General features: G+C 38.4%; 1 protein-coding gene across 1 annotated transcript in view; it reads left to right on the top strand.

Moving 5' to 3' along the window:
* Positions 1-937: 937 nt before the first annotated feature.
* Positions 938-12,419, top strand: part of LOC107692525 (neuronal acetylcholine receptor subunit beta-4-like) — a 16,381-nt gene continuing 4,899 nt past the window's right edge. Inside the window, exons 1-5 of the mRNA XM_016491607.1 lie at positions 938-1,060; positions 7,954-8,099; positions 8,847-8,891; positions 9,096-9,205; positions 10,801-11,815. Of these exons, the coding sequence (XP_016347093.1) occupies positions 979-1,060; positions 7,954-8,099; positions 8,847-8,891; positions 9,096-9,205; positions 10,801-11,815 (1,398 nt within the window). The 5' untranslated portion in view covers positions 938-978. The remainder of the gene's footprint in view (positions 1,061-7,953; positions 8,100-8,846; positions 8,892-9,095; positions 9,206-10,800; positions 11,816-12,419) is intronic.

The following is a 12,419-nucleotide window of genomic DNA, read 5'->3' as shown; positions in this document are numbered from 1 at the left end:
AAGAAAGAAAGAAAGAAAGAAAGAAAGAAAGAATGGTTCTTTCAAATATTTATTGCACAATGTAGCATCCAAACCCTAAATGACAGATTGACAGAATCCTTCTTTCTGCTCTATTTGTAAAATGCAAAATATGAATTACTACACCATCCAGATGCCCCCACACATTTATAAACTACTTTATGCATTATGATTTGCATTGAGGACATGTTTTATTCTATGCAGTTTTATCTACAAATATTAGAAGTAAAATTTGTATTTTTGCCAACAATATGATTCATGCACCTTATTACAAGTTGCTTTGCCACTAAAATGTCTATTTGAGTAATTGTGTGCACCGTGGGAATTACTTTTATTCTAAAACTTCCACAGTTGTATCTCAGCCAAACATTGTCCTATTCTAACAAATCATACATCAATGGAAAGCTTATTTAAGATGATGTATAAATCTCAATTTCAAAAAATTGAACATTATGACTGGTTTTGTGGTCCAGGGTCACATATCTGTTCTCAAAAGTCTTTTCTGTTTTTACATTTGACCTTTCTTTTCTTTTTTTTTTTTTTTGCGGCTTGATTTTCATAATTGTTTTCCTGTTTAGATTTTAGCCTACAAGAGGCTGCTTGTTATAGGACAACGTAGCATTTATAGTGCAACTGGGGCATGTTGTCACAAAATGTCACGTGTTCAATTAACATTTTTCCCCCACCGATCAATAACGCTAAAACATACATTTGTCTTTTGTTGCCAAGACCGTGCCTGCACAAACCTGATTTTCAAACCTAAAAATTGTGACAACTAGCCCCGGTGTGCTGTGAGAGGCAGGGAGGCGCGGATGAGTGTGTGTGTGTGTGTGTGTTGGCGGAACAGGAGCGAGCCCTGGATGTTCCGTTGCTGCTCGTGCTGTGGCACCAGCCTCAGCATCATCATCATCATCAGTGCTGTTCGCTCTTGTGAAGTTCTGCGGTTCTGCATGAGGCGGAATGGGACTGAAGAGCAGCGAAACACGCTGGACCATGACGCGCGCGCTCACCGTCATCGTTTGCATATTTACTCTCATCCGAAGTAAGTAAAGAACTCAGTCTGCCATCAACGTTTTAGCTTTGATTCAACTTCTCAGTTACAGAAGTTAAACCCTGCTGCTTTTGCTTTAGAGATGCTTTAGAGTCATTTTTGGTGGTTTCCAGATGTATTGCTGTAGTAAAATTGTGAGATTGTTGCTTCACTGGGATGCCAAGATCATGCAAATAAATGCTCGGATTTAACAAATGCTTCCTTCTGCTTAAAAACACTACATTCTCTCTTTGTTTTGTTTGGCTGGATGTCTTTTTGATTAAGACATCTTCTTACACAGCTGAACCATTTAAAGGTACATACGTTTATTTATTTATTTATTTATTTTGCTACATAAAAACAAAATTGGTGGCACTTTTGAGTAGCATCATTAAAGGGATGTATATTTATGTATATGTGAGATGAAGACACCAGTTATATGATAGTTTAATATAAGGCTGTTTTTATTCTACATGGAGCTGGTTGCTCCTCATTGAGGCACCAGGCTGAGATCACGTGACCAGCTCTGTCACAGATACTACTGATATTCATAACAATCATAATGATATATTTATTAGATTTAACACATGCAGCAAGTGCATAAGGCACTTTACAAAGCATGAAACCAAACATTTTACATACTGCAAACACAAACCAGCTGACAAAAAATAATTAAGAACGTTGCACCTACGTTATGAAAAGACTAAGTGAACATTCCAGTTGATCATTTTGAAAATTGTATGGGAACGTTACTTTTGAACATTCTCTAAACGTCCTGAAACAAATAGTAACATTTAAAAAATGTTAGACGAATGGCCAACTAAAATGTTTCGGAAAAAAGATCCTTTGAACAATTGAACAAAGTAAAGTTTTCATGTTAGTGTTTTGAGAGCATTAGATAATTTTGAATAAACATTATATAAATGTTACTATTAACTAGCCTATTAACATTAACAGTGGAACACTAGTTGTGATAGAATCCAAACATTTTAATTATATGAATGTGCAGTATGAAACGGAGAAAAACGTATATGAAAAAGAACAGCTTTTCAGCTAAACCTCATGCACTCAGGCTGATGACTGTCAGTGTAATGTCCAAAAGCACTAGTAATAATCGGACAGATGTTGGGCAGTTAAATGCAAGCACAAACTGTCTGCACCTAACGCTGAGGCAGTAGCGCATGAGAGACTGAAGGCCATTCGTCCGTCTCACGTTCATTCACTGTCTCTGGCCATTTGAGGCCATGTCTTTGTCTTTTCTCTATAGCTGAGGACAGCCTGCAGTCATAAAACACTTCAACAAATCTCACGCTGACTGCATGCTCTTGGTTTTGGGTCTGTTTGACTCTAAATGGACCTGCACTGGATTTTCTTTTACATATTTATTTACTGTATCTGGACTGGGAGCTTGTCCATCTGTCATCGGTGCATCAGTACTAAACCCCTTAATAAATTACACTTAGAATGAGAGTAACCCTAAATATTGGATAAAATAAAGATGGCAAAAAGAGTTCAAGCTCTGGCATTTTCATTTGCCTGTTACCTCAGAAGGGGCTAGTTGGTAGTGTTGTTTTATTATCATCAAGATGTGGTTATAGTTTGTATTAAAATGTAGAATTGTTTAGCTAACGTTTTAGAAATTTTAGTGTTTATGCCATTTTTTATTCAAAATATCTCTATATAGTTTTTTTTTTACAAAACATTTCAGTTTTAGTTACGTTAAAGTAAATGAAAATGAGAAACGTTGCTTCAGAAACTAGATGAAATAAAATAAGTTTAATTATTTAATTTGAATTCAGTTAGTTCATATCTAGTAATGAAACAAAACAGTAATGAAAAAAAAAGTAATGAAAAGCTACAGTCTGTAAGTTTTGCCTCTTTGTCGCCATCTCTGTTTGTAAACCTGCAATTGCAGTTATTTGCACAACTATCTTCATTACGTGGGTCGTGCACCGGCATGAATCTAATGTTTTGAGGAGTATGTGTGGCTGTCGGTCACCGCACCGGTGTGGATACTGTACTTAGGAATCACAGATTCTAGCCTACGTCTTGGAATATATGACCCAAATAAGGGTTTTCACGGGAGATTGTTATCTGAACAAGTAAGTAACAAGTCTGCCACGTTTGTTCTGACCAACTGAGGAAAAAAGCATTACAATAAATCTCGCTACCATCTGTGATTAAATCTTAACGATCGGTTAGCTCATATCACATCAAACCATGCAAATTATTATTATTGTTATACTTTGTTCTCACATTGTTAATGTTAACAACATCAGCATTGCGTGACTATGTGTATTAGTGTGTATTAGCGTTACCTGTAGATTTCAATTTCTGCACAGTCTAATCTCTAATTGTCATACCATTGGAATTTCAAATCAAGAAATTCTTTTAACCCAAAAAGCAAATTATTCTTTCTTCAAACTGGTTGTCTTTAAAATACAAATCTTGTGTAATCCCAGGCTATCTGTAATCAGATGCAAATTTAAAACTGGGATATAATCTAATTTCTGTCACATGTGTTTCATAAACACGTAATCCTTTCTGGATTACAATCCGCCATCAAAATGATAAATGTAATTATTCCAGCTGCTGTGAGAAAAGGCTATAAATGATCCGTCACCTGCAGGATCCTCACATGCGATATAGTCTACTATCCGGGAAAGCTTCGTTATGTTTACAGGCATGATGTAATGACGCGTCAGCAAAATATCGGATATCGGATAATTTTTAACCAAAAAAAAGTTACGGACTGCAGCTTTAATTGTAATAACTCAGATGTGTAATGTTAATCACACAGAATAAGTGTTGTTATCATGACTGTGGGTTAGATCACTAAAGCATTTTGAGTATGATAAGTGACAAATAAATAAATGACATATTTTTAAAAATATAAATTTGACCCTCTATTAATGTCCTGCTTGGCAAATCGTCTAGCGTTCCCTGCTGTATCTGGTTTTTGCTGGTTCTTCACACAATCGCTTTAAATCAGAGCTGTGTTTGTGCTGAAGTTTTTCTTTCTCTGTTTGTTCCTGTGGGTCTGCTGTTCATTTCTCGTGTTCTGTGTTTCTTCGATCAGCATTACAAAACAAGTGCTTACAGTGTAGCTCTGGGTGTCTCTAATTATCGCAGATCAATGCTCATTAATATTAATTAATCCCAATTAAAGCTGCAGGTCTCAGTGGTGAGTCCATGTGTTTTATACTGCATTAACCGTGTCAGGTACAGGAACAGTGTGTGTTCTGCAACACAGAGATGATGAAGCACACTGACAATTAATCTGACCGTTTGTTCAGAAACTTGGTAAGAATGATTTGTAATTAATATTAGAGGCCGGTAAAAACCTGAGTCAGATTAGATCGAGCCAAAGAAAACACTTGTGTCTTCCTCAGAGTTTGACTGTTTTGCTATTGCAGGGGATTTTAATATTCACATGGATAATGCAGAAATCAAAACTACTAAATAAATTATAACCGTTTGAAACACTTTTGACCTGATTCAGCATGTGCATGAACCCACACACAATCGTGGACATACTCTAGATTTAATCATCAGTAGAGGTCTAAACATTTCATCCATTGTTATTAAGGACGTAGCACTATCTGATCACTTCTGTATTTTCTTTGATATATTAATCTCTGTTACCACTGAATCTAGATCTGTCTCTGTCAGAAAGAGATGCATTAACGAAAACACTAGTGCGCTATTTATGGAGGCTATATCTCTAACACCAAGCATTTCTGCAGACTCTGTTGATCTTCTCCTTGATTCCTTTAACTCAAAAGTGAAGAATGTTATTGATGATATTGCTCCTGTGAGAAGACTGGTCAGTAAGAAGACTGGCAGACAGAAATCAGCTTGGAGAAAATCAACAGCAGAACAGAGTATGAAAAGACAATGCAGAAAAGCTGAGCAGATGAAACTTGAAATTCACTATAGCATCTATAAAGACAGCCTTCGTGCTTACAATGTGGAGCTAGCCAGAGCTAGACAGAGTTTCTCAAACCTTATAAACAGTAACTTAAACAACACTCGCACTCTTTTTGCTGCTGTTGAAAGACTAACAAACCCCCCAAGTCAGATTGCCAGTGAAATGCTCTCTGACAGCAAATGCAATGAGTTTGCTTCCTTCTTTTCTGAGAAGATCAATAATATCAGGAAGGCGATTAGCACATCCCCAAGTTATGCAGAGGTCAGACAGATTCGACCGTAATTTCAAAAAGAAGTTACTATGTCTGTTTTTAAAGCAATTGATAGCAGTTGTCAAGCCCCTTCCGAAAGAGAGCAATCTTGATAGCACCATATTAAGCAACTATAGTCCAATATCAAATCTTCCTTTTATAGGCAAGATTATTGAAAAGGTTGTTTTTAACCAGCTGAACTACTACTTAAACTCGAATGGATACCTGGACAATTTCAATCAGGTTTCCAACCGCATCACAGCACAGAGACAGCGCTCATTAAGATAATAAATGATATTCGCTTAAACTCTGATACTAATTAATTGCTACAGTCAAGTCACCTTTATTTATATACAGATTGTGTCAAAGCAGCTTTACAGTGTCAACAGGAAAATAGTTTCAGTAATGCAAGAGGCCAATAACAGAGTCATTTTCCAGCTAAAGTCAGTTCATGATTGAGTGATCTCATCATCCAGTTCAGCTCTCTTCCAATAGTGTCTGTGCAATCAGTCAAGTGTCCCCAACTAAGCAAGCCACAGCGGCAAGGAACCTAAACTCCATCGGTGACAGAATGGTGAAAAAACCTTGGGAGAAACCAGGCTCAGTCGGGGGCCAGTTCTCCTCTGACCAGACGAAACCAGCAGTTCAGTTCCAGGCTGCAGCAAAGTCAGATTGTGCAGAGGACTCAACTGGTTCCTGTGGTCTTGTCCCGGTGGTCGTCTGAGACAAGGTCTTTACAGGGGATCTGTCTCTGGGGCTCATCTAGTTGTCCTGATCTCCGCTGACATTCAGGGCTGTAGAGGTCATCTCTAGGTGCTGATCCACCATCTGGGCTGGATACGTACTGGATCCGGGTGACTGCAGTGACCATCTGATCTGGATACAGACTGGATCTGGTGGCTACGGTGACATCAGAATAAGAAATAACAGACTAATATTAGCGTAGATGCCATTCCTCTTATGATGTAGCAAGTACATCGGGTGTTATGGGAAGTGTTCCCAGTTCCGGTTGACCTAATTAATACAGCCTAACAATCCTTTAACAGATTTGAATTATAGAAATGTGATAGTGTATTATGTGTATATCACGCCAGGTGACAGATAGTACTGCGATACACTGCATACAAAAGAGGAATTATTAGTTTTATTTTATATTTATTTTAGGGTTTTTTGTCTTTATTCAGAGTGCAGACAGGGTATTTTATGTGTGTATGTTTATCATTCATTCCTTTATTTAGTATATATTGTCCATTTATGTTGAATTATCTCTATTCCTGGATGGATCATGTTTGTGTGATTTTGATGAGACTGTCAGATAAACGTCCTCATACTCAAACAGAGTTTTAGTTAATTTCGATATTGATCTACCGTAACACTACATGATCAGAGAAACGGGAATATCCATGTATCACAACTGTACTACGTCAAGCATTGATTTTGCTGTTAGTTACAAACATGTACAGTATTTTAAGAATCTCCTTGGCATCCTGTGTGATGATGTTTCATGTGTGTGATGTTGAGCATTTGCTGGCTGCTTGTGATTGTGTTCTGCTGACTGTGCAGCTCGTCTGCAGCCGCTCATAAACAACACAGATAACATTTACCAACACTGTGCCGTCAGGAATCACATGTCTATCTAAGAGTGAAAATTCTATATTTGAAGCCACCTTTCATTGGGCTGTTGGAACATTTTGGTAGACATCAGTCCAGGTATATATATATATATATATATAAGAGAGATTGTACAAATGTGTGTCATTTTTGATTTAGTATTGTCCTGAATAAGGTGCTTCAGAAAAATCCTCCAGCTCCTGCACATTCTTTGGTTTTCCAGCATCTTTTGAACCCTTTCCAGCAATGACTGAATGATTTTGAGATCCGTCTTTTCACACTGAGGACAACTGAGGGACTCAAACGCAATTATTACAGAAGCTGCAAACATTCACTGATGTGCTATAAGGAAACATGATTGAGAGCTTGGGGGTGAAAACTTTTGAACGAGATGAGGATGTGTACATTTTTCTTATTTTGTTTAAATATCATATTTATCATCTAGTACTGCCCTTCATAGGATACAGAAAATACTTGTTTCCTAGAAGACAAAATATGTACAATTTACTCTGATCTTCAAATTTAGAATTAGCATTTTGTATGATCCTTCTTATTTTGGTAAAATAATTAACAGGTGTATGTAAGATTTTGACCACAGCTGCATATTTATTTATAAATCATTCATGGAATCTTTTTTTTTTTTTTTCTCTGAAATGTTTGAGTTGGATGTTCATCTAACGTTTGTTAAATGTTACTGTTTCTTCCAGAACATTCAGAGAACATTCAGAACTAATGATCCCATAATAATTGCAAAATGATTGCTTAGTGTTTGTTTAACCAAGAAAAAAAAAAGTTTTTTAAACTTCAAAAACCTGGACTTTTTGAACATTTAGAAATATAATTTTCATAACTTACTGGGAAAGTTAGCAAAATGTTCTTAGAACATATATTTTTGTTAGCTGGGAGCAACCCAACGGAATCGGTGTTAAACATCTTTGTCTCTTTCTTACAGAGTTTCTCTGTTAATTAGTCGCCATGTACAAGAAGTGCATTCGACTGAAAATCATAATGCAGTATTTCTGTAGGATATTGTGACCATCTTTGTGTTTTCTAAACTAAGCGGTGGTTTCATGCATGAGTCTGTGGTCTGAGGTGTTTTCTGGCGGTCTGCAGGTGGACTCTGTGCGGACTCAGAGGAGCGCTTGATGAACTGGCTGCTGGGTAAAGAGCGCTATAATAAACTGATCCGGCCGGCGGTGAACCGGACCGAGAGAGTGACGGTTCTCCTGCAGGTTTCTCTGGCACAGCTCATCAGTGTGGTGAGTCAAAACCAGACCTCCACAGCCTTCAGTATGTCAGTATCAGTGGTTTTGTAGTGTATTTCAATGGCCAAAAAGATTGAGAGTTGCATCAGAGATTTCAAAATGCATTTCAATCAGTTGTGAGGCCTAAACAGACAGATATATTGATACGTTCATCCACATTTGATTTCACAACCAGCCACTAAAAACAATGATGTATCATGTATGTCCCATTAAATATCATATTGTGTGTGTGTGTGTGTATATGTATATATATATATACTCACAGCTGTTATTGCTGAAAAAAATTGCTGTAAAATTACTTATGGAAATATTCACATAATTAATTGATTCATTAAAATTTTCTAAATAATATATAGAAAAAACAACTGGAAATGGAAAATTATTTATTCATTTATTTATTCACATTTTCTAAAAAAGTGTGGCATGGGATTGGGAATACAGTTTGATATTCATTGTGTAATACTTTCAAAATGTATTTTTTCTGTGATATTTTAACTGAGTAAAATATCTGAATGAGTCTTTGGTGTTCTCCACCTGTAATCTAAATTCAGTTTTCATAATCCATTATTTGCAAAGTACAAGTCTGTGTGTAGAAATTATTATGATCACATATGGGTTCATGCTGCTGAAAAGACGTTTCTACATAATATATGCAATCCCTGCAAGTTTCCATTCTTGTGAAATTGTTTCAAAAGTCAGTATCAGCTGTGTGTGTGTGTGTTGTTATTTCTGTGCTTCCAGAATGAGAGAGAGCAGATCATGACGACGAACGTCTGGCTCACTCAGGTCAGTGTCAGAGGCTCAGCAGATTATTAATAATTATTACTCGATTAAAGCATCATCAGCTCTGCTGTCCTTGTGTTGATCTTGAATTTATCCTATAATCAGTGCACTCACGTCCATTCATCACGCCGCTAATCGAGCGTGTAATTGTCTGAGCGAGGGAAAGCTCATATATGAAATGATAAGACGGTGCGATATTATCTGCAGAACTGGAATGATTATCGGCTGTCGTGGGACCCGGCGGAGTACGAGGGAATCGACAAGCTCCGGATCCCCTCCAGACACATCTGGCTGCCTGATATAGTGCTGTACAACAAGTGAGTTTCTGACGAGAGAAACCCAGACGCTGCAGGAGATAGTGACCAGAAACTGAAGCCTGCCAGGAATGAGCACCACTTCCACCAGCGTGCCTCTGAGCGAAGAGCTGATAGTTACACGAACTCCAAACAGCCTTATTATCTGAAACCATGAAAACATTTTTGTTAACTGAAATAAAATAAAATATAAATATTAGATTAAACAACTTATTTTAATTTGTTGCCAAGGCAACATGTATAATTTTAAAAAGTACTAAAATTACTAATTGGGGTGGGGAGACAGAAAACAGACTATAAAATAAAAGCTAATTCAAAATATTTGTACAATTATAATATTATATGAATAATAATAAAAAAAAAACACTGACTCTAAGTTAAAAATAAACAACAAATCTTGTTTAGGTGGTTCATTGACTATTTTGACTTGTGTGTGTGTGTGTGTGTGTGTGTGTGTGTGTGTGTGTGTGTGTGTGTGTGTGTGTGTGAGTGTGAGTGTGAGTTTGTGAGTGTGTAATATGACTATTAGTATATAGAAATAAACAGTAAATCTTGTTTAGCTTGTTTAACTATTCTGCAGAATGAAATTAACGTTTTCATTAAACTACTTAATGGAGGTGCACTGCCATTTTTTTTTCAATTTTGTTATATACAGCGGTGGCCAAAATGATTAGAACACTAGTATTTTCAGCAGCTAAAAATGGTTTAAAATGGTTTTAAGTCAGTTATTTCGGTCTTTTGCTGTAGTGTGTCAGTAGGAACTGTCAGTTTATATTTCCAAACATTCATTTTGCCATTAATTGTAATAATCCAGGAAATATCAGTTTACATTTCCAAACATTCATTTGGCCATTAATTGTAATAATGCAGTGAGATTTTTGTGCTCCACACAGAGATCTGATCTGATCATCATCAGTCTGTCTGGAATCATGACATGAAGAAACAGAACAAACTGAGACAGACTCAATCCAGAAGAACAACGTCTCCGAGACGCTTCAAGAAACCTTCCTGCAAAGCTACAGTGCTGTTAAACGTTTTAGGCACTTGTGTAAAAATGCTGTAAAATGAGGATGCTGTCAAAAACAATGTCATAAATAGATTTTCTTTATCAATTAGCTTCTATGAACTAAATTAAATCAACATTTGGTGTGAGCAACCTTTGTGTTTAAAGCAGCTTTTGCCCTCAGTGCACTTGCGCATAGTTTTTCAGGTAGCTTTGCAGGTAGGTTTCTTGAAGCATCTTGAAGACGTTGCCACAGTTCTTTTGGATTTAGTCTATCTTGGTTTGTTCTGCTTCTTCATGTCATTCCAGACAGACTTGCACAAGGTGTTTGTCACAGCTCCAGACTTATTTGTTCATTAATGACGTCATCAGCGACTAGTCGACTTCGACTTGACTTTCATCACATAAAAGTCGACTTTAAAAAATCTGAAGTCGTTCAACCCCTACTACTGACACACTACAGCAAAATATAGAAATAACTGATTTAAAACCATTTTTTAGCTGCTGAAAATACTAGTGTTCTAATCATTTTGGCCACCGCTGTATAAAGCCTAAAATGCCCTTGTAGTAGTCACATATGCCACCTGCATTGCAGTGCGGATGGGACGTACGAGGTGACGGTCTTCACCAACGCCATCGTCCTGTTCAACGGCAGCATCGCCTGGCTCCCTCCCGCTATTTACAAGAGCGCCTGCAAGATCGAGGTCAAGCACTTCCCCTTCGACCTGCAGAACTGCACGCTCAAGTTCCGCTCCTGGACCTACGATCACACCGAGATCGACCTGCTGCTGAAGTCCGAGGTGGCCAGCATGGACGACTTCACCCCCAGCGGCGAGTGGGACATCCTGGCTCTGCCGGGCCGGAGGACGGTCAGCGCTCTGGACCCCACCTACGTGGATCTGACCTACGACTTCATCATCAAGCGCAAGCCGCTCTTCTACACCATCAACCTGATCATCCCCTGCGTGCTCATCACCTCGCTGGCCATCCTGGTCTTCTACCTGCCTTCGGACTGCGGCGAGAAGATGACGCTGTGCATCTCCGTCCTTCTGGCGCTGACTGTCTTCCTGCTGCTGATCTCCAAGATCGTGCCGCCCACATCGCTGGACGTTCCCTTGATAGGGAAGTACCTGATGTTCACTATGGTGCTGGTGACCTTCTCCATCATCACCAGTGTGTGTGTGCTGAACGTGCACCATCGCTCTCCGAGCACACACAGCATGCCGGACTGGGTCAAGCTGGTGTTCCTGGTCAGACTTCCAGCGCTGCTGTTCATGCAGAGACCACGGGGAAACTCGGCCTGTCAGTGTCTGCGGCAGAAGCGCCGTCTGCGGGACCCCGGATCATCTCTGCTGGGCCTCGGTGCTCCTCACAGATCCGGCATGTCTTCATCCGCCTCCGCGCTGCTGGCCTCAGCTTCGGCTCTCTCGTCCCCGGGACACTTTAACAACAGAGGACCTCAGATTCAGTTCGGCTCCCGCAAACACGACTCCACACAGGACCTGAGAGAGAGCAGGGCGGCTCCAGACTGGGGATCTGAGATCCAGGAGGCTGTGGACGGCGTTTGCTATGTAGCTGATCACATGATGGGAAACGACGACGATCAAAGTGTGAGTGACTGCTTCCCAGACACACCTTTCAAAGTCTCTTCTGCTCACCGAGGCTGCATTTATTTAATCAAAAATACAGTCAAAACAGTAAAAATTTGAAATATTATTATAATTTAAGCTAGCTGTTTTCTATGTGAATATCTGTTAAACTGTAATTTATTTCTGTGATCAAAGCTGTATTTTCAGCATCATTACTCCAGTCTTCAGTGTCACATGATCTTCAGAAATCAGTATAATATGCTGATTTGCTGCTCAAGAAACATTTCTGATTATTATCAATGTTGAAAACAGTTGTGCTGCACAATATTTTTGTGGAAACTGTGATGCATTTTATTTTTCAGGATTCACAGATGAACAGAACGTTCAAAAGAGCAGCATTTATTTGAAACAGAAATCTTTTGTAACATTATAAATGCCTTTACTGTCACTTTTGATCAATTTAATGTCAGTACAAGTTTTAATTTGTTACTTACCCAAACTTTTGAATGGTAGTGTATTACGATTTCCACAAAAATATGAAATTGTTTTCAACATTGATAATAATCAGAAATGTTTCTTGAGCAGCAAATCAGCATATTAGAATGATTTCTGAAGATCATGTGAC

The sequence above is a fragment of the Sinocyclocheilus anshuiensis genome, unplaced genomic scaffold, assembly GCF_001515605.1.
Source record: "Sinocyclocheilus anshuiensis isolate Anshui unplaced genomic scaffold, SAMN03320099.WGS_v1.1 scaffold1082, whole genome shotgun sequence".
In the NCBI taxonomy this organism is placed as follows: domain Eukaryota; kingdom Metazoa; phylum Chordata; class Actinopteri; order Cypriniformes; family Cyprinidae; genus Sinocyclocheilus; species Sinocyclocheilus anshuiensis.
Note: the sequence above shows the minus strand (reverse complement) of the source record. Positions and strands in the feature narration are given on the sequence as shown.